The 21303-nt window shown below is 47.8% G+C and overlaps 2 protein-coding genes across 3 annotated transcripts; both read right to left on the bottom strand.

Annotated features, from left to right (window-relative positions):
• Positions 1 to 3031: 3031 nt before the first annotated feature.
• Positions 3032 to 11657, bottom strand: LOC116512982. 2 transcript variants are annotated; one of them, XM_032223685.1, is made up of 4 exons: positions 11236 to 11657; positions 10540 to 10704; positions 8199 to 8248; positions 3032 to 3640 (listed from the first exon to the last, which is right to left on the bottom strand). In XM_032223685.1, the coding sequence occupies exons 1-4, from the start codon at positions 11468 to 11470 to the stop codon at positions 3635 to 3637; spliced, it is 456 nt and encodes a 151-aa protein (XP_032079576.1). In that variant the 5' UTR covers positions 11471 to 11657; the 3' UTR covers positions 3032 to 3634. The 2 variants fall into 2 exon arrangements, with proteins under 2 accessions (XP_032079576.1, XP_032079575.1); XM_032223684.1 differs by lacking the exon at positions 3032 to 3640 and having other exon boundaries at positions 7841 to 8248.
• A 3067-nt stretch (positions 11658 to 14724) lies between these two features.
• On the bottom strand, positions 14725 to 21051 carry DDRGK1 (DDRGK domain containing 1; the record flags this gene model as incomplete). The annotated part of the gene is made up of 5 exons (XM_032224304.1): positions 14725 to 15522; positions 16480 to 16528; positions 17405 to 17461; positions 20268 to 20306; positions 20788 to 21051. Coding segments are annotated over 5 exons (582 nt in total), but the record flags the coding sequence as incomplete, so codon positions are not given.
• Between the last annotated feature and the right edge of the window lie 252 nt (positions 21052 to 21303).

Genomic DNA, 21303 nt, shown 5'->3' with positions numbered 1-21303 from the left:
CAGGCAGACGAGCTGTATTCGAGGATTGGTCTGGCAAAGGCTTTGTATACCCCAGTTAGCAGTACAGTGTTACTGGAGAAGCAGCTTTGCAAGATTAGGTTAACAACTCTTAATGCCTTTTTGGCAATGCTGTTACGGTGAGCTCTGGGGCTTCGATCGTTTGAGATGAGGACTCCTACAGTTGTTCCCTGCTACAGGTAGTCCTTGACTTACGACCGCAATTGAGCCCACAATGTCTATTGCTAAGCTTGTTAAGTGGAGGGATTGTTTTTTGCTCCACTTTCCCACCTTTCTTGCCACGGTCGTTAAGTGAACAGTTGTTCATTTAGTAACATTGTTGTAGCTTCCCTGTTGACTTTGCATGTCAGAAGGTCGCAAAAGGGAATCAATGACCCCCCCCCCAGACACTGCGACCGTCATAAATATGAGTCTGTCGCCAGCATGAGAATTTATATCGCAGGACCATGGGGGGGATGCTGCAACGGTTGTTAAGTGTGAAAAACGGTCATAAGTCACTTTTTTAGGGCTGTTGTAACTTTGAACGGACACTAAGCCAAGGTTGTAAGTCAAGGACTGCCTCTATGTTCTCGCAGAGTTCCAAATCCGTAAGCTTTGCTCCCATCATCAAACGCCTTCCTGAGAAGGAAACCATTTGGTTCTTGTCTCCTATTTTTACACACAAACACATACAATGAATTGTGCTTTGTGCAATATGGGGCAGGTGTTCAACAACAGACCCAATCTTTTTTACAATGTTTGAAGACAGCATTAAATTAGGTTCACACCTTTTCCAGCTATATAATAAAAAGTGTGAACAAGTTCCCTGAAGAAGATGGCAGAAATTAACCTCTTAGAATGTACTGCTAGCTCACACAGCCAGAAGAGTATGCCTCTAGTAACTTACGTACCGTAGTATAAAGTAGTAATTAAGTACATACTGGCTGGGGGAATTCTGGGAATTGAAGTTCACACAACTTAAATTGGACAAGATGGAGTTAGTTTAGTTTAGTTTAGTTTTAGTTTTATTGATCTTGTATGCCGCCCACTCCCGAAGGACTCCAGGCGGCTTACAATACAACAAGGGAAGGGGATAATACACAAAACAACATATTAAAATACACAACAGTCACAATTTCCGAGGGGCTGGGCATTTCGAAAGCCCCCCGGCCTGCTGGAGCAGCCAGGACTTAACGGCTTTACGGAAGGCCGGGAGGGTAGTAAGGGTCCGGATCTCCACGGGGAGGTCGTTCCAAAGGGCTGGAGCTGCGACAGAGAAGGCTCTCCCCCGGGGAGTCGCCAGCCGACATTGGCTGGCAGATGGAATCCGGAGGAGACCCAACCTGTGTGATCTAATCGGTCTATGGGAGGTGATCGGCAGGAGGCGGTCTCTCAGGAATATAGTTCTGAACTGCACTGAATATAGTCACCTAGTTGGAAGGGTGGGATTCAGCCGGTTCAGACCGATTCGAGCGAACCGGATGTTAACTTTAATCTGGTTCGCCGTACTGGTACTTGCACGCGGAGGCTCTGGGAGGGCAGAAAACGGGCCTCCGGGAAGTTCAGGGTTTGTGAGAGTGTGTAATTCGGTTTTCAGGTGGTCTTTGTCGGCTAGGCATTTGGTAGAGATGAGGGTCTTGGCTACGGAGTTGATCTCCGCAGGGTGGTGATGGGATTGTGCGTTTAAGTAGCGGTTGGTGTGTGGTTTTTTTCCGGTAGATGGTGTGTCCTAGGGAGCCATTGGTGGGGTTTTTTTTTTTGTAGATTAGGAGCTGCCCTAACCAAAATCAACCCGGATGAAGCCAATAAAATCAGATTTGAAGTCACCAACATCCTCTGCTCCAGTAACCCACCCAGAAGGAACTGTCATCCTCAGCCTTGCTGCTGCTTCGGCTGCCATTGAAACGGGGAGGGGGGGGTCATGGTATTTGGGAGCGGAATCATTATGTGCTGGAGGAATATTCTAGAAGCTGTCCTGACCACCTCATTGCGCATGTGTTTCGAGTTTCATTTTATTTATATGCCGCCCTATTCCCGGCGGGACTCAGGGCGGCGCACAAACCCAAAGGAGGGGAAGGGAAACACAAAAACTACACAAAAAATACAGGGCATGTAAAACAACCAACAGTCACACAATTCGAGAGGGGAAGGGAACTCATCGACCCCCAGGCCTGCCGACACAGCCAGGTTTTAACGGCTTTTCGGAAGGCCTGGAGAGAGGTGAGGGTCCGAATCTCTGCGGGGAGCTCGTTCCAAAGGGCCGGAGCCCTTTGGAGGAAGGGAGTTTCCCGCCAAGGTTAACTGTCCAGCATTCCACCTTGATGAGGTTTTTTTGAAGATATCTCCCACCTGACAGTTGGGGGAATTATTATTGGACTATGGACTGAGGTGCCAAGGGGAGGGGATTGAACGATACATGATATTCATTGCTTTCGCGCCCAATTAACCAGACTCAGCTTTGCTTTGCTACTATTCGTTTGTAATTAGTAAAAGTACACTTAATTTCAAACAAATGGAGTTGAGTGGTTTCTTTCCTGATTATTAAATGAAGCAGCACCTGACAGCAACTTACATAAAGAACAAAAGGCACTCACCAACTTGAGGAAAGACAACAATATAATCATTCTCCCAGCAGACAAAGGTAACGCCACTGTGGTGATGAACACGTCTGACTATATATACACCCGTGAAAATCTACGAAAACATATATGAAATCTCCAGAACCGTAAAGCCTACAAACTTGAAATTTGGCACATATGTTCCTCTTGGCTTCTAGGTGCTCGCTAAGAAAAGATTTGTCAAAATGACCCTCAGATCATTAGTTTTTCTTATGCAGTAATTAACACGCTCTGATGCTAAGGAGTTCTACTCCCCCTCCCCATCTGAAAAAGAATTCGGTTCCAACTGCCAGTTGCCTTATATCAACATGCTCTGATGGTAAGGAATTAGTCATTCTACTCCCCCTCCCCACCTGAAAAGAACTCTCCAACTGCCAGTTGCCTCACATTCCGTTACCTCAGTTGAAACTGGCAGATGTTCCACTCCTTCACTCAGGAGCGGTCTGGGGCTCCTTACAGTATACTAAATGTCGGTACCTCGCCAAAAAATCTACGCCTTCTACCTATGGAACTACTTCCGGACTCAAGGCAGCGGGAGCGATGTTCCCTTATGTGTTTCAATCACTGACCACCACAGAGCCAACGGATTGTGAAGAGAATCTCTCCTGCATAGCCCGATCTCATAGTTTCGTCGCGAAACACAGGTATCCGGCTCATGCTGGAATAGAAGTGAAATATCCCCGGGCGGCTGAAAAAAGCAGCTAGCGTCCATCCGTCCAACTGCTGTATGTACAGAGAGCATCTGGGGGGCCCAGACTTCATGCCAGGGGGAATTTCTAGAGACAAAGTCAGTGGCAATTCTTGCAGATCTCAAAATCATTAGTCTGTAGTAGCTACAAAACGGCTTTGTTAAAGCCCATTGAACCAGCCGGTCTTAATGAAGCCTCAGGAACTGATCTAATCCCTGGATTGTTGATCCATTCAGAGCCGTGGGTTTGAGGGATATTCCGCCTGACACGGCTTCCAGGAGAGGGGGGAAAAGGCCGGCTGCAGACTTGATTGTCTGCCTGTTCCCAGGATCAGGACTAGGAAAACAACCGAGATAGAGGCAAAACAATCGGAAAGAGGAAAGAAAGAAAAAAGAGAAGCAAAATCCCTTTTTAGTAACAATTTAAAGGACCGAGCGGATGTGTTTTTTTTGTTTTTTTCTCAGAAGGTTTTCCCCACTTTTCAATTCTCATCTATTTACCAGAAGCATTTGGTGCCGGTCAGGAGAATTATGGTCCCAAAATCCAGAAAATATGGTTGTCACACACACAATTTTGACTGGCCCAAAGTCATCCAGCTGGCTTTCATGCCTAAGGTGGAACTAGAATTCACTGTCTCCTGGTGATTGGCCCAAAGTCACCCAGCTGGCTTTCATGCCTACGGTGGAACTAGAATTCACTGTCTCCTGGTGATTGGCCCAAAGTCACCCATCCTTCTTTCATGCCTAAGGGGGGACTAGAATTCACCGTCTCCTGGTGATTGGCCCAAAGTCACCCAGCTGGCTTTCATGCCTAAGGTGGGACTAGAACTCACCGTCTCCTGATGATTGGCCCAAAGTCATCCATCCTTCTTTCATGTCTAAGGTGGGACTAGAACTCACCATCTCCTGGTGATTGGCCCAGTCACCCAGCTGGCTTTCATGCCTAAGGAGGACTAGAATTCACCATCTCCTGGTGATTGGCCCAAAGTCACCCAGCTGGCTTTCATGCTTATGACAGGACTAGAACTTACTCTCTCCTAGTGACTGGCCCAAAGTCACCTAGCCGGCTTTCATGGCTAAGGCGGGATGAGAATACCAAGATTCATGCATTATTTTGAGGATTTGGGGGCAACCTAGAATTAAAACTTTGGAGATATGGCTGTAATGAGCACCGTTTCCTCCATCTCTACATAGACCCGAGTGGGGAAATGTTGAAGTTTTCCAAACTCACAGCAACACTTTAATTTCGCACAGTGGCGGAGGCCGCAAAGGGTAAACGAAGCTGAAAAGGGCCCCTCGCGGGTGCCCACTTCTGAATGGCATAGCCGCGGCAGGCAGTGGTGGGGGAGTGACACACACAGTCATTTGAAGTGTAATTTGATTAACCTTCACTAGGCTTTTAACTCAGCGTGCCAAAGGCCTCCCCTGGAGTCATTGTAAGTCGAATGAGGGGCTTAACTAGCTAGCTAGCTAACTAACTAGGATCGGTGGCAGCATGGCTGGCTCAGTGGTTAGAATGCAGCATTGCAGGCTAATTCTGCTGACTGCCAGCAGTTCGATCCTGACCGGCTCAAGGTTGACTCAGCCTTCCTTCTTTCCGAGGTGGGTAAATGAGGACCCAGATTGTTGGGGGCAAGAGGCTCACTCTGTAAACCGCTTAGAGAGGGCTGTAAAAGCACTGCAAAGCGGTATATAAGTCTAACCGCTTAGAGAGGGCTGTAAAAGCACTGCAAAGCGGTATATAAGTCTAAGGGCTATTACTCTCGCTATGATAGCAAACTTCCAATATCTCAGGGGCTGCCCCAAAGAAAAGGGGGTCAAGCTATTCTCCAAAGCACCTGAGGGCAGGACAAGAAGCAATGGGTGGAAACTAATCAAGGAGAGAAGCAACCTAGAAATATGGAGGAATTTCCTGACAGTTAGAAGAATTAACCAGTGGAACAGCCTGCCACCAGAAGTTTTGAATGCCCCAACACTGGACGTTTTAAAGAAAATGTTGGGCCGCCACTTGTCTGGAATGGTATAGGGCAGTGATGGTGAATCTTTTGGGCACCTAGTGCCCAAACGGCGCACACCGGAGAGCCAGAAACCCAAAGACCATGGCTGTTTTTGGCCATTTTGGTGGGCATTTTCCGGGTATGTTTTCAGGCCATTTGTGCCCACGGTGGGTCCCAAGGCTTTGGAAGTTCCATGCTCTCTTCCCCAAATCCCTAAAAAGGGTTAAAATGAAAAAGTGATAATGGGAGGAGGAGGAGGGAGGGAGGAAGAGGAGAGAGGGAGGGAGGGAGGGAAGGAAGGGAGGAGGGAAGGAAGGAAGAAGGGAGGAGGGAAGGAAGGAAAGAAGGGAAGGAAGGAAAAAGGAAGGAGGAAAGGAATGAACAAATGAAGGAAAGAGGGAAGGAAGGAAGGAAGGAGGGAGTGGAGGAAGGAGGAAGGAAGAAAGGAAAGAAGGAAGGAAGAAGGGAGGGAAGGAAGGAAAGAAGGAAGGAAGGAAGAAGGGAAGAGGGAGGAAGGAAGGGAGGAGGGAAGGGAGGGAAGAAGGGAGGAAGGAAGGAAGAAGAGAGGGTAGGAAGAAAGTTCTGCTTCAGGGATACCTAACAAGTTTTTCCTTATTTATCCATCATTTCCATGTCCCTAATCATGGAAATTCCCTTTTAACCCTTTAACCCAGCTACCCAGTGCTGTCATGATTTTAAAAGCATGCAAATCTCCAAACAGCCATTAGAGGGCAGTCAAACACCTCTTTACTGCCCCCTTCTGGTGATTCAGATTTGTTGGGAGTCCTGGTCAGGCACAGGGCCCTGACAGTGCAAGTTTAGAATCGAAGTGGCCCCCCACAAAATGACCCATGGTTAGTTCCTTTCTTCCTTCTCAAGCTCTTAAAAACAGATTCATAGGTGGAAGGGACTGTCCTGAAGTTTTAAACATATTTTTAATTATCCTTCTTGGCATCACCAACACAACCGTAGTCCACCTGGTTATTTGCTTGGAGAGGCATTGGGCACAGAGGTGGTATTCAGCCAGTTTTGACTGGTTCTTGGAGAACTGGTAGCGGAAATTTTGAGTAGTTCAGAGAACCGGCAAATAGGCTGGCCATGCCCCTGCTGCCTCCCAGCTGATCTTCTTTTGTTGCCCTGCACAGGAGAACAGAGCTGGAAAGCAGGCTAGTGCAGGGGTGGGTCCCGGCAGGTACTACTGCTGGTTCGCTGCGCGTGCATGCACAATGCAATTAAAATTGTTCTGCGCATGCATAGAACTGAAAAACAAGATGATGCCACCAGTTCGGGGGTGTGGCAAGCCTGGGTCGCTGCCGGTTCCATTGACCCAGGCCACCAAACCAAAAGCGGTTCAGTCAAACCGGTCCGAACCGGTAGGAACCCACCACTGGGTTAGTAGGGTGGGGAGGGAATGGGAATTTTGCAGTATCCTTCCCCTAAAGGCAGGCCACGCCCACAAAGAACCGGTAGTCTAAAAAAATATATGAATCCCGCCACTGATTGGGCAGCAAACAAACCAATTCATCCAATATTTTAAAAAATGGAATTTTGAAAATAAAACAGGTCTAGGAGTAGGGTAAATAGTAAAATAACCTTTATTTCGAAAGGTTGTATTTTTTAGTTTTTGGGGCAAGCAGAAGGAAGATCTGCCTGGCTCACTTTGAGTTGATCCCAAGATAATAATTCTACCAATGCTGGATTCGAAAGCGGTGCCCTCGACTCCCAGCCCCCCCCCCCAGCAATTTTTTCCTCTCCTCCTTGGTCTGGCCTCTTTTTCCTGCCATGATGGAGATTCCACCTAGGCAGATTGTCGCTGACAGAGATCTCTTCCGTAGGCTGGTTGGCCAATACCAACTTGGCATGCTGAGCAAAAGTTTCCTAGTATCAACTTTCTGGGTGGAAGATGGGGTTTTTACCATATCACAAAAAGGGAAGGGAGGGAGGGAGGGAGGAAATAGAAAGAGTGTGTAAGGAAAGAAAGAAGTGAGGAAGGAAAAGGAGAGAGAGGATGGGGAGGAAAGGCAGGAGAGGGTGGGAGGCAGGGAGGAAGGAAAGAGGGGAGGGTGGAAGTGAGGAGGGAAATGAAGTGAGAGGGAGGAAATGGAGAGGAGGAATGAAGGAAGGAAATGAAGCGGGAGGGAGGAAATGGAAAGGGAGGGAGGAAATGGAGAGGGAGAGAGGAAATGGAGAGGAGGAATGAAGGAAGGAAATGGAGCAGGTGGGAGGAAATGGAGCGGGAGGGAGGAAGGAAAGAAATGGAGTGGGAGGGAGGAAATGGAGCGGGAGGGAGGAAGGAAGGAAATGGAGAGGGACAGAGGAAATGGAGCGGGAGGAAGGAAGGAAATGGAGCGGGAGGGAGGAAATGGAGCGGGAGGAAGGAAGGAAGGAAATGGAGTGGGAGGGAGGAAATTGCATGGGGGGAGGAAATAGAGAGGAGGGAGGCTGTAAGGAAATAGAGAGGGAAATAGGAAGTGATGGTGAGGGAGGGAGGGAGGGAGGGAGGAAGGAAAGGGGGAGGAAGGGAGGGAGGACAGAAAGAAATAGAGAGGGAGGTGGAGAGGGAGGGAGAAAGGGATGTAAAGGAAGTGGGGAGGGAGAGAGGGAAGAATCACAAAATATGGGGGGCCAGATTTGGGTCGGATGTTTTCCTTGTGGCTCCCAAGGACAGAAGCCACGGGCGGAAGTGGCCCGTTGGGGGGGGGACGGTGTCTTCTATTCCTTTGTGTCGGGAGCTTTGCTGGCTGACTTCAGCTTCGAGCTCAGCCTGAGGGCGCACAGGGCAAAGGTCCCAGCCCAGATGGCACAGCTGAAGGCCAACAAGCCGATGTAGAAACTCTCCCCAAACTGAACGAACATGGCGTACTCCTTCCGGTCGGGTTCCATGAACCATTGGCTCACCTTCTCAAAGCACCAAACGCAGATCGCTACCAGCACCAGGGTGGAGATCCCTGCAAACAGAAGAAAGGGGGAGGGAAGGGGGGGGAAGAGCTGTGAAAGGCCCCTTTGGAGGTGGGACCCCCAGTGGTGGGATTCAACTGGTTTGCATCGGTTCGGGCGAACTGGTAGTTGGGAGGACTGGCTTCCGGATTCCGGAGGGCCTTCTGGAGCCCCGGGAGGCCATTTTCGCCCTCCCGGAGGCTTGAAAAAAACCTCCAAACCCTGAGGATGGTGAAAAGCCCCCCCTGCCTGCTGCCATGGTGCAGGAGGATGAGTAGGCCAAACCCACTGTGGTCACGCCCACCCAGCAAGCGGGCAGAGAACCGGTTGCTAACATTTCAGAATCCGGTCACTGGGGACTCCACTTAATGGGCAGAAGAGACAGAAGGCAGCATGCCCCAAATCCTGGTTTTGCAGAGGCTGCTGGATGTTCAGAGATGGACAACGGTTCGAAGAAAGAAGAAGAACTAGAAGAGAGAAGAACTAGAGCTAGAAGAACTATAAGTAGAAGAGAGAAGAAATAGAAGAGAGAAGAGAGACGAACTAGAGCTAGAAGAACTAGAACTAGAAGAGAGGAGAACTAGAACTAGAAGAGAGAAGAACTAGAACTAGAAGAGAGGAGAAGAACTAGACGAGAGAAGAACTAGAAGAGAGAAGAACTAGAAGAGAGAAGAACTAGAGCTAGAAGAACTAGAAGTAGAAGAGAGAAGAAATAGAAGAGAGAAGAAATAGAACTAGAAGTAGAAGCGAGACGAACTAGAGCTAGAAGAGCTAGAACTAGAAGAGAGAAGACCTAGAAGACCTAGAACTAGAAGAGAGAAGAACTAGAACTATAAGAGAGAAGAACTAGAGCTAGAAGAACTAGAACTATAAGAGAGAAGAACTAGAGCTAGAAGTAGAAGAACTAGAAGAGAGAAGAACTAGAGCTAGAAGAATTGGAACTAGAAGAGAGAAGAACTAGAACTACGAGAGAAGAACTAGAGCTAGAAGAACTAGAAGAGAGAAGAACTGGAACTAGAAGAGAGAAGAACTAGAACTAGAAGAGAGAAGAACTAGAGCTAGAAGTAGAAGAACTAGAAGAGAGAAGAACTAGAGCTAGAAGAATTGGAACTAGAAGAGAGAAGAACTACAAGAGAGAAGAACTAGAGCTAGAAGAACTAGAAGAGAGAAGAACTAGAACTAGAAGAGAGAAGAACTAGAACTAGAAGAGAGAAGTAGAAGAACTAGAAGAGAGAAGAACTAGAGCTAGAAGAACTAGAACTAGAAGAGAGAAGAACTAGAACTAGAAGAGAGAAGAACTAGAACTAGAAGAGAGAAGTAGAAGAACTAGAAGAGAGAAGAACTAGAGCTAGAAGAACTAGAATTAGAAGAGAGAAGAACTAGAAGAACTAGAGCTGGAAGAACTAGAAGAGAGAAGAACTAGAACTAGAGCTAGAAGAACTAGAAGAGAGAAGAACTAGTGCTAGAAGAACTAGAACTAGAAGAGAGAAGAACTAGAGCTAGAAGTAGAAGAACTAGAAGAGAGAAGAACTAGAGCTAGAAGAATTAGAACTATAAGAGAGAAGAACTAGAGATAGAAGAACTACAAGAGAGAAGAACTAGAACTAGAAGAGAGAAGAACTAGAACTAGAACAGAAAAGAACTAGAGCTAGAAGAACTAGAATTATAAGAGAGAAGAACTAGAAGAACTAGAGCTAGAAGAACTAGAGCTAGAAGAACTAGAATTATAAGAGAGAAGAACTAGAGCTAGAAGAGAGAAGAACTAGAGCTAGAAAAGCTGGAACTAGAAGAACTAAAAGAGAGAGGAACTAGAGCTAGAAGAACTAGAATTAGAAGAGAGAAGAACTAGAAGAACTAGAGCTAGAAGAACTATAAGAGAGAAGAACTAGAGCTAGAAGAACTAGAATTAGAAGAGAGAAGAACTAGAGCTAGAAGAACTATAAGAGAGAAGAACTAGAGCTAGAAGAACTAGAATTAGAAGAGAGAAGAACTAGAGCTAGAAGAGAGAAGAACTAGAGCTAGAAAAACTAGAACTAGAAGAACTAAAAGAGAGAGGAACTAGGGCTAGAAGAACTAGAACTAGAAGAGAGAAGAACTAAAAGAACTAGAGCTAGAAGAACTAGAAGAGAGATGAACTAGAATTAGAAGAACTAGAAGAGAGAGGAGAGAAAAAGGAGGAGGAGGAGGAGGTCACCGTGCCATCCCTGCCCAGATCTGAGCCAATCCAGACTCCTCCTCACCCCCAGAAAACCCAGGGAGCCAATCCCTGCCTGCAAACGGGGGGCAGTCCCATCAGCATTACCTGAGAAGATATGGAAGGAAGAGACCAGCGTGGATCGATGCCTCTCCAGCACCGGGAGGCCCAGGCAGTCCAGGAGGAAGGCTGTGACGCCAAAGAACAGGCTCAGGTAGCAAACCATGATCGCGATCAGCCTGAGGGGATGTCGGTCCGTCTGGAAAAAATATTCTGCAAAAAAGAGAGAGAGAATCCCAAGACAGAGGTCATTAAATTCACATTGGGAAAAGGCAGGAGAAGCGTCTCAATGGCTTTACAGGGAGTCCTCGAGTTACGACCACAATGGATCCCCAGATTAATGTTGCTAAGCGAGAAATATGTTCCGTGAGTTTGCCCCATTTTACGATTTTTCTTGCCAGTTGTTAAGCAAATCACTGCAGTTGTTAAAGTGAGTCACACGGTTGTTAAGCGAATCCCCCTCTAGCCATCATCATCATTATCTTTAAGTATCCCTTGTGGGGTGGAGTCTGGGCTACTGAATGGAGCTAGCAGAGTATTTGAGTGGCCAGATGCCCTTCCTGTTGCAGGGCGGAGTTTTGTTCAGCATTCTCAATGTGCCCAAGAGAGAGAAATATCTGCCTCTACCAAGGATCAAACTCACGGTGTCCGGATTGTGAGGCGAGAGCTCCATTGCTAGGCCATCGCACCCCTCCCCAAGGTCCCCCTCTAGCCACCCATGGGGCAAAGAGGTCGTGCTCTCACCGGAGGTGTTCCGCGAGGTGTCCAACCTGTAGGGCAGCCCGAAGGTGTAGAGGGCGAAGGGCTGGGGTCCGGGGAGGCTGTTATCGGGCTTCAGACAGACCCAGTTCCGCATATAGATGGCCAGCGAGAGGAGGAACATCGCGGGGAACTGCATCAGGGCGGCCAGCATGTGGTAGGCCTCAGGCAGCGAAAGGTCCGCTGGGGGCTCCGACGGACGGTTGGAGGAGTGCAGCATGGCCGGCTGGAGGGAGGCCTGGTTGGCCAAGTGCTCAGGCTCAGCATCTGCCCCAAAAGAGAAGCAACCCAGCCTCAGGGAGATGGAAGGGCCAGGGATGATTGGGACTGTGGTCTGCCCGACCCCCTTCCTCCCTCCCCTCTCTCTCCAATCTCTTCCATTCTTCCCTCTCCTTCCTTCCCCTTTCTCCTTCCTTCCCTTTCCCCTTCCTCTCTCTCTCCCCCTTCCCTTTTCTCATCCATTCGTCCTTCTCCTTTCCTTTCCTCCCGCCCTCCCTTCCCTCTTTCCTTCCTTTCCTCCCTTTCTCCTTCCTTCCTTCTTCCCTCCCTCCCTCCCTTTTCATCCTTCCTTCATCTCTCCCTCTCTCCCCTTATCTTCCCTCCATCCCTTTCCCCTTCCTTCCTCCCTCCCTCTCCCCTTTTGTCATCCATTCTCTCCCTCCCCTTTTCCTTCCCTCCCTCCCTCCCCTTTTTCCTTCCTTCTTCCCTCTCTCCCTCCCTTCCCTTTTCTCATCCTTCCTTCCTCTCCTTTTCCTTTCCTCTCTCCCTCCCTCTTTCCCCTTCCTTCCTTCCTCTTTCCTTTTCTCATCCATCCTCTCTCCCTTCCCGTTTCATTTCCTCCCTCCCTCCCATTTCCTTCCTTCTTCCCTCTCTCCCTTCCTTCCCTTTTCTCATCCTTCCTTCCTCTCCCCTTTCCCTTTCCTCCCTCCCTCCCTTCCCTTTTCTCATCCATCCTTTCCCTTCCCTTCTTTTCTCCCTCCCTCCCATTTCCTTCCTTCTTCCCTCTCCCTCCCTTCTCTTTTCTCCTCCATCCTTCCTCTCTCTTCCCTTTTTCTCCCTTCCCTTTTCTCCTCCATCCTTCCCCTCTCCCTTCCCTTTTCCTTCCCTTTTCTCCTTCCCAGCCCAACTATCCTGATACTAAACCAAGCTTGTCGGGGGCAGTAGTCAAAAAAGCCAAGATGGCAGCTATGACCCTTCAAAGCCCCACCTCTTTTGAGGGGCATCCAATCACGTGACCCCCCAGCTACCATCCGGCCTTTCCACGCCCCTCCCCCTCCCCTGCCGCCAGAGTTACGACGAACCCACTGGGTCCTCTGTGCCGGTCTCAACCAGGGATAGTGAGAACTGTAGTACCAACCATCTGCCAGTTCCATTAGCTCAGCCAAAAGACTTTGGGGAGGGGGCTTCTCCCTTCCTTAAGCCCCTTCAGCACGCAGAGGCCCAAAGCAAGGTCTGCCCCCTGCCCTGCCAATTCAGCCAATGGTGGTTTGGATGCCCGGCTTCTTCTATGCCAGCCGGCTTCCGATCCTGGATCTCACTTGTGTCTGGTGATGGTTGGCTTCCAGCCTGCTTATTCCAATGCAGTGTTGGTGTGTTTTGTGTTGGTGTCTGTGTGTGTGTGTGTGTCTAGGGAGGGACAATTTCTACGGGGAGCGATCGTTGTGGGCAGACAACTCTTGAGGACAAGCATCACCAATGGCCAATTGTTGGGTCACCTGGCAACCACGCTCAACAACGGAAAAGGCAGTTCATCTGATGTTTTCAGAATTCCCAGTCTGCCCTTCGCCCCCGAGATTTCCTGGTGGTGCCCTGTCCTGGGTTACCTCCCCCCGCCTCCCCCCCCCAAGATAAACACTCGGTGTTAACCCCTTGGTGAGTCTAAGCCCTCCTCTTAGCGTTCTTAACAAAATCCAGTCATCCTCCGTCGGCTGGCTTTAAAATTTGAAAAGTCACCGCCGTCGATTTCCCTTGGATGATTTCGCTTGACAGATTCTGCGTGATGCTCGATTCGTGGAATAATCTGAATAATCTACCCGGTTTTCTGGATCTGTCCATTAATTCAGCTGAAGGTCAAACGAAGCAAGTGGCGAACAGAGAGATAAAATTTGGTTCGCCGTGCAACATGGGCTTCTGCGTAACTTTTTCCTTCGTCCCAAATAGGGAATTCTTTCCACAAATGTAAAACAACAAGAATTAGTCTAGCTGTCCACTACATATGATAAGATCCAGAAGTATTGGACAAAAAGAAAGATATGGTTGGGAAAGATGATAACAAAATGCACTGAGTTTAAACCGGGAATATTTGTGTTGGAGGCCTTGCCTGAAACTTACAACGAAGAAAATATATATTTAATTATTCATGCATTAGCAGCAGCTAGAATGGTATCTGTACAATATTGGAAAAGTGAAGAGATTCCTATCGATGAGAAGGTGATTAGGAAAATGTTAGAATGTGCAGAAACGAACAGATTGACACTAGCAATCAAGGAAAGGAACAAACAGATTATGATATAATATGGGAAGCTTTTTATCAATGGTTAGAGAATAAAAAAGGAAATTGGAAATAAAGGAAGGAAGAAGAAAAGAAAAAGAATAGATTACATTAAGATAGAGATAAGAATAAAATGGCAACTGATAAGTATGATGAGAATAATTATGTTTAATATTATTGTATTTTGATTAGAAGATATGTTATGAAGGAAATGAAGGTTTACACATGAGATAATTGTTCAATGTATATAATTTGTGGTCGGATGTTGTTGCACAGAAATATTATACCCAGAAAACACACCGCTTAAGGGGAGATGAAATGTTTATATTTTTTTAAATGGAAAATAAATAAAAAACTTTTTAAAAAAGAATTAATTCAGCTGTGGCGTATGGAATAGATGGATTACTTTTCATGCCAACTCTCAAAATTAACCCCTATCTAGACAATTTTGAAACACTAATCAGAGATCTGGTGAAATCTTTATAACCCAGAATTGCTTTTACTAAATGGGATTATATTTATCCTGGATATATATATTTTTTTAATGACAGCAGTTTCTCTTCTGGTTTTAAGTATATTTCGATTGTCTAGTTTAAGGTAAAGGTTTCCCTTCACACATATGTGCTAGTCGTTCCCGACTCTAGGGGGCGGTGCTCATCTCCGTTTCAAAGCTGAAGAGCCAGCGCTGTCCGAAGATGTCTCCGTGGTCATGTGGCCGGCATGACTCAACACCGAAGGTTTACGGAACGCTGTTCTCTCCCCACCAAAGGTGGTTCCTATTTTTCTACTTGCATTTTTTACCTGCTTTCGAACTGCTAGGTAGGCAGAAGCTGGGACAAGGAACGGGAGCTCCCTCCGTTACGCGGCGCTAGGGATTCGAACCGCCAAACTGCCGACCTCTCTGATCGACAAGCTCAGCCTCTTAGCCCCTGAGCCACCGCCGTAAATCTTGAACGTCATAAATCCAATTAAAAACCACCAAAGAGAGTGTATTTTTCGCCACATATTCAACATTCATTCACAGTTTAGGAGAAAGTCCAATCTTGAAATATCCAGCATCTTTGCTCCCGTATCCATAACGGAGACCCACACATAAACTAAGTCATCATCCTAACCCCATTATCCTCATGGGGGGGGGGAGGAAATACCCCTATAAATTTGGGGAAAAAATAACAATAATAAGGAAACTGCAGTCGTTCCAAAGCCATTTGCAATGGCTTGATTTTGAACCTCTGGGACTGAGATTTATAAAGGAAGCTGAAACGGAAAACGTATTTCTTTTCGTCAGAACTTACAGCTTGTCTGCCTGCCTGGGCGGACCGGGAGCATGGGAGTTGTAGTACAGGAAGAAATAACAGGGGAAAGGCCTGCACATTCTCCATTCTAAACGTTCAAACACATGTCGCGACCTTCCAGGAACAGCAAATAATTCCCCAGGAGAAAGCCTTGCAAAAGGATTCGCCTAGAGGTATTCTTAATGCACGACAAGGGACGTCTTTATATCAATATATTTTGGATAGGATTTAGTGATCCAAAAGCCCCCCCCTGCCAAAAAATAAGACTTGATTTTATTTGTCCCCCCCCCCAAGAAGAGAGGGTGGGGGCTGCTCAGGCCACCCCTTTGCTAAGAAAGCCGGCCTCCGCCTCCAGGTTGATGAGAGAGTTGCTTTCTTGAGCCAGCTCCGTAATCGAGACGCGGCCTCGACGGCGGATGAATTCGGCCACGGCCATCAACTCTTCAGGGGTGATGTAGATGAATTTGCCCCGGTCGTCGATCACCCCTGCAGGACAGGACAGGAATTAGAACCCACCACCCGTCGGTTGGAGTCGGGTTCAAAGGGAAGAAATGCTGGGTCTCCATTCTTCCCCGTATTTTCAACATGTCAAAGCCTGTGCCATTCACGAGGGTGATTGACAGGATCTCCGGCTCTTTAAATGGGAAGGGTTTTTTTTTTTTACGTTCCTTTCATAGATGGACCTGCGTTCCAGAGTAGAGTGGTGTGCTTTCTCGTTCCCTTCTTCCTCTCTCTTCCCTCCTTCTTCCTCTCTTTCTTGTCTGTCCTGCCTCCTTCCTTTCTTCCTCCTTTCTTTCTTTTCCTTCTGTCTCCTCCCTCCTTCCCTTTTCACTCCCATTTTCCTTCCTTGCTCCCTTTTCTTCTTCTTCTCCCTTCCTCCCTTCCTTGTCTGTCCTCCCTCCCTCCTTTCTTCCTCCTTTCCTTCAGTCTCCTCCTTCCCATCTTCCCTTCTCCCTCCCATCTCCCTCCCTTTTCTTCTCTCCATTCCCTTCCTTTTCTCGTCTCTCCTCCCTCTTTCTTTCTTCCTCCTTTCCCTCTTCCTCCTCCCTCCCTTCTTCCTTTCTCCTTTCCTTCTCTTCCTCCCTCTTCTTCTCTCTTCCCTTCTCTCTTCCTTGTCTGTCCTCCACTTTTTTCCTCCTTTCCTTCTCTCCCTTTCTTTCTGTCTCCTCCCTCCCTCCCATCTTCCTTCCTCCCTCCCTTCTCCTCCCTTCTTCTCTTTTCTCCCTTTGTCCCTTCTCTCCCTTCCCTCCCTCCCTTTTCCTTCTCTCTTCCTTCTTTCTCTTCCTCCCTTCTCTTTTTCCTTCCCTTGCAAACAGAAATGTGGAACCGAACAGAAGCCATCGTCAAGAAGCACCGACAGAAGCTGGCCAGAAGGTATCACGGTGGAGGCATCTGCTTCGGTTTAAACAAGCGCAGGAAATCCCGTAAGGTGTGGGAACTCACCTGTGAGCGTGCCGTCTGCCATCAGGTCTTGCACTCTGTTGATGGCATCCTGGGGAAAGGGAAAACCAAGCAGGTAAGCCGGGAAAAGGCCTTCCGAAATTTACAGTAAAGGAAATGCATATTTGCCATATTTTTCGGAGTATAAGACGGACCTTTTTTTCTCAAAAAAGATGCTGAAAATCTGGGTGCATCTTATACAGCGGTTCACTGACAAATGCACGCTGGACAAAAGCGCGCCGATGAAACCGCGGGGGAAAAAAAGTGAGTTCAAAATCGCACTGACGAATGAGCACAGAAGCGCGCTGACAACAGCGCGCCAACAGAAGCACGCTCTAAACCTAACCCTAAACCTAACCCTTACCCTAACCGTAATCGCGCTTCTGTTGCCGCTCTTTTGTCGGCGCGCCTTTGTGGGCGCGCTGTCAATGTCGTGGTTTTATCGCCGCCGTTTTGTCACCGCGCTGTTGTCGGATGCGCATTTGTCGGGTCACATATACATCGAATACAGCATTTTTTGCCTCCCGAAGCCCCCCCCCCTCCTTCACCAAAATGGCTGTGCAGAGCCTTTGGGAGGCTTATAGAGTGCTCCTGGGGGCTGGGGAGGGGAAAAATGAGCGGAAAACGGGCCGTCTTTTTGCTCAATTTTGCCCCCTCCCAGCCCCCAGGAGCACTCCATAAGCCTTCTAAAGGTGATGCATGCCCTCTTTTTTTTTTTTTTTTTTTGACAAAAACGGGCTGTTTTTGGGAGGTCTGCGGAGTGCAAAAACTTTTTTTAAAAAAATTTGCCTCTTCAAAATCTTGGTGCGTCTTATACTCTGAAAAATACGGTAATTATACATGCTATTAACTGGAGCTGGAGTTGTATTTGCACAAAACTGGAAAAGTAACGCGGGCAATTTGCAATGTCCGGCTCGCAACAACCTACCTGCGTCCTGAGTCCCAGGTGAGAAGCCAGGTCTTCCAAAAGGACCACTTTGGAATTCTAGGTGGAAGGGGCAAGGTTGGGAATTATTATTTCATGTGTTCATGCGTTCCATTTATTTTAAATAATTGAACAGGGGGGAATTTCTTGACAGTGAGAACGATGGATCAGTGCCACCTGGAGCTGTGGGTACACAATCCCTGGAGATTTCCATACAAGGTTGGAGTATCGTTTTCCCAGCATGGCATCAGGCCGTCATGGTGAACCTATGATACGCATGGTGGCACGCAGGCGCGCAACAGTGGTGGGTAATCCTCCCCATTACGACCAGTACGCTGCGCATGGGGACGGATATCCTGGTTATGCGCGCGCTGTGCCTGCAACACCCAGATGCTTGGCAGGTATGAAATGCGGGAGGACGGGTGGACCAAACAAGCCACTGTACTGGTAAGGTGGCCGCTGCTCCTGGCTACTACTGGTACAGCTATACCGGGCCGTACCGGCTGAAACCCACCACTGGCACGGCGGCGCCCCAGGTCAGATTTCCGGGGCGTTTCCCCCCCCCCCCGCAAACGACGCAACAGAAGCTCACGGAAGACGAAAGATCTTAGCTCTTGCTGTTCTATGGGTGTTGAGATGCCCCGCCTCCCGCCCGTGACCCGTCAAAACCGCACTCGACTAAGCCGCGCCCGATTAAACCGCGGCGCTGACGTCATCAACAGGGCAACAACAGCCAGCGCGGAGAAAGAAGGGCGCTTTAAATAGCGCTTTGAAAGCAAGCCAATTCAACAAGGTAAGGGTTAAGTTTAGGGTTAGGTTTAGGGTTGGGTTAAGGGTTAGGGTTAGGGTTAGGTTAAGGGTTAGGATTAGGTTTCGGGTTAGGTTAAGGGTTAGGATTAGGATTAGGTTTCGGGTTAGGTTTCGGATTAGGTTTAGGGGGGTTAGATTTAGGTTTAGGGGTTAATTTTAGGTTTAGGGTTTACAGCGTGCTTCTGTCTCCGCACTGTTGTCACCCTGTTGATGACGTCAGCTACGCGGTTTAATCGAGCGTGGTTTTGTGGTGGAAACCCTCCCGCCAGCCAGCTGGTGTTCGGGTCCCTGCTGCGCACGCATGTATGTGCACGCATGCCTGCCTGCAAATTCACATATGCGGGTTTGTGCAAGCACTCGTCAGTGCACGCACGCTGACCTTTCCACTTGGGTATGCGCTCGCAGTTTGGGCACTCGGATGTCTAAAAGGTTTGCCATCACTGGCATAAGGCCTCCTGCCTTGGGCAGGGGGGTGGACTAGAAGACCTCAAAGGTCCCTTCCAGGCTTATGGGTCTGTAATTCTATAGCCACCCATCTCAATCAATGAGGAGGAGGAGATGATGGCATAAGATTTCGGGGGCCCTGGTGCTCTAAAAGCTTGGTTGTCTGCTTGCAGACATTTCACGACCCAACTAGGTAACACCATCAGTGCTACGTAGGACAAACAGGCAGAAGACTAGCAGAGGGCCTCCCAAGGAGTGGTCATAAGATGAGAACTTGCTAATTTCACAATGCTTGGAGAGGCCTAACCCTTGGGGAACTGAATAGAGCCAGCTAAGTCAAAAACACTAGAGAAGCCTGACACTCAAACAAATCAATCTATCAATCAATCTATCTATCTATCTCTCTATCTATTCTATCAATCTATCTATCTATCTATTCTATCTATTCTATCTATCATCTATCTATCTATCTATCTATCTATTCTATCAATCAATCTATCTATCTATCTATCTATCATCTATCTATCTATCTATCTATCTATCTATCTATCTATCTATCTATCTAATCTATCTATTCTATCAATCAATCAATCAATCTATCTATCTATCTATCTATTCTATCAATCTATCTATCGTATCCATCCCCTATCACCTATCTATATAATCATCCACCTATCTATCTATCTATCTATCTATCTATCTATCTATCTATCTATCTATCTATCTATCCAGATTAACAGAGTTGGAAGGGACCTTATGGGTCATCTAGTCCAACCCCCCCCCCCCCCCCAAGCAGGAGACCCTACACCATTTCTGAGAGATGGCAGTCCAAACTCTTTTTGAAAGCCTCCAGGGATGAAGCTCTCACAACTTCCGAAGGCCAGCCATTCCCCTGAATAACAGAGTTGGATGATAACTTGGAGGTCATCTAGTCCAACCCCCCGCCCAAGCAGGAGACCCTACACCATTATTGACAGAGGGCAGTCCAGTCTCCTCTTGCAAGCCTCCAGTGATGAAGCTCCCACAACTTCCGAAGGCAACTTCTGTCCCATGGGTGGATTGCTCCTATCAATCAGAACAGAGCTGGAAGGGACCTCGGAGGTCTTCTAGTCTAACCCGCTGCTCAACAAGGAGATCCTACATCATTGCAGACAAGTGACTGCCCAGTCTTTTCTTAAAAACCCGACGAAGCACCCACAACCTCTGGTGGCCAGCAGTTCCACTGGTTAATTGTTCTCACTGTTAGGGAGTTTCTCCTTAATCCTGGATTAGTTTCCATCCATCGTTTCTTGCCTTGCCTTGGAAAGACAAGGGAATCAATAGGCCTACAGAGATAAACCGCAACTGCACACCATTCAAAAGAGACAATCAAACTGTGTGAACAATCAGTGCTCCTAATATTGATGACGTTACCTAGTAGGGTAATGAAACGTCTGCGAGAAAGCTACCCAGCTCAGAGGGGACTGAAGACCTCACAGAGAGACCTGATTAGTACCAAAGAGGTATTTTGCTCCTAAGTGATCCATTGCTTGGATTACACAGCCGAGCAATTAAATGCAGATTAAAAATACGTTCAGCGACAAAAGACTCAAGTTAAGAAAGAGGAACTTACCTTAATGTAATTGAGAAGCTCAGATACAAAACTTTGTGACTGGATAAAACAAGAGGAAGAATAATGAATTCATCGGAGAAGGAAAACACAGGTAGCCCTCCACTTACGACAGTTCATTTAGCGACATCCTCTCCCTTTCTCTCCTTCCCTCCCTCCTTCTCTACCCATACTTCCTTCCCTTCTTCTCCCCTTCCTTTCCTTTGTCTTCTTTCTTCCTCTGACCTTCTCTTTCCTTCCCTTTCTTCCATCCTCTCCCTTTCTCTCCTTCCCTCCCTCCTTCTCTACCCATACTTCCTTCCTTCCCTCCCTTTCCTTTCTTCTTTTGTCTTTCCTTCCATCTGACCTTTTTTCCGTCCCTCCTTCCTTCCCTTTCTTCCATCCTCTCCCATTCTCTCTCCTCCTTCCCTCCCTACAGACGAGCTCTTCTTTCTCTTGAAAGGCAACAAATCCCATCCCACCGTCCCCATCTTCCACTCTTCCGCCTCACGCCTGCCCTCTGCAGCCAGCCGACCGGACGTACCTGCTCCTCCGTCAGGGTTTCATCTACGCCTTCTTCTTCCACCACAAAGCTCTCCTTCAGCTTGAGGTATTCCTCGTATTCCCGCCGCTCCTCCTCCTCCTTGGCCTTCTTCAGCTCTTCTTCCTGTGGAGAGGAGGGTTTTATGCTTCTCGTACATAAAAAGGCTGTTGGACCAGCCTTTCCCAACCCCAAGGTTGGACTCCAACTCCCAAGATGCTCAGTGGCTTGAAGGCCAGGCCTTAAAGGCCGGTTCACCGACAAAACCGCGCCCGACTAAACCGCATCGCTGACGTCATCAACAGGGCGACAACAGCGCGGAGACAGAAGCACGCTGTAAACCCTAAACCTAAAATTAACCCCTAAACCTAACCCCCCTAAACCTAATCCTAAACCTAACCCTAAACCTAACCCTTAACCTAACCCTAAACCTAATCCTAACAATTAACCTAACCCTAAAGCTAACCCTAAACCTAACCCTTACCTTAAGTTGAATCAAAGCGCTATTTAAAGCACCCT

This window comes from Thamnophis elegans, chromosome 9 (assembly GCF_009769535.1).
Source record: "Thamnophis elegans isolate rThaEle1 chromosome 9, rThaEle1.pri, whole genome shotgun sequence".
NCBI lineage: Eukaryota > Metazoa > Chordata > Lepidosauria > Squamata > Colubridae > Thamnophis > Thamnophis elegans.
Note: the sequence above shows the minus strand (reverse complement) of the source record. Positions and strands in the feature narration are given on the sequence as shown.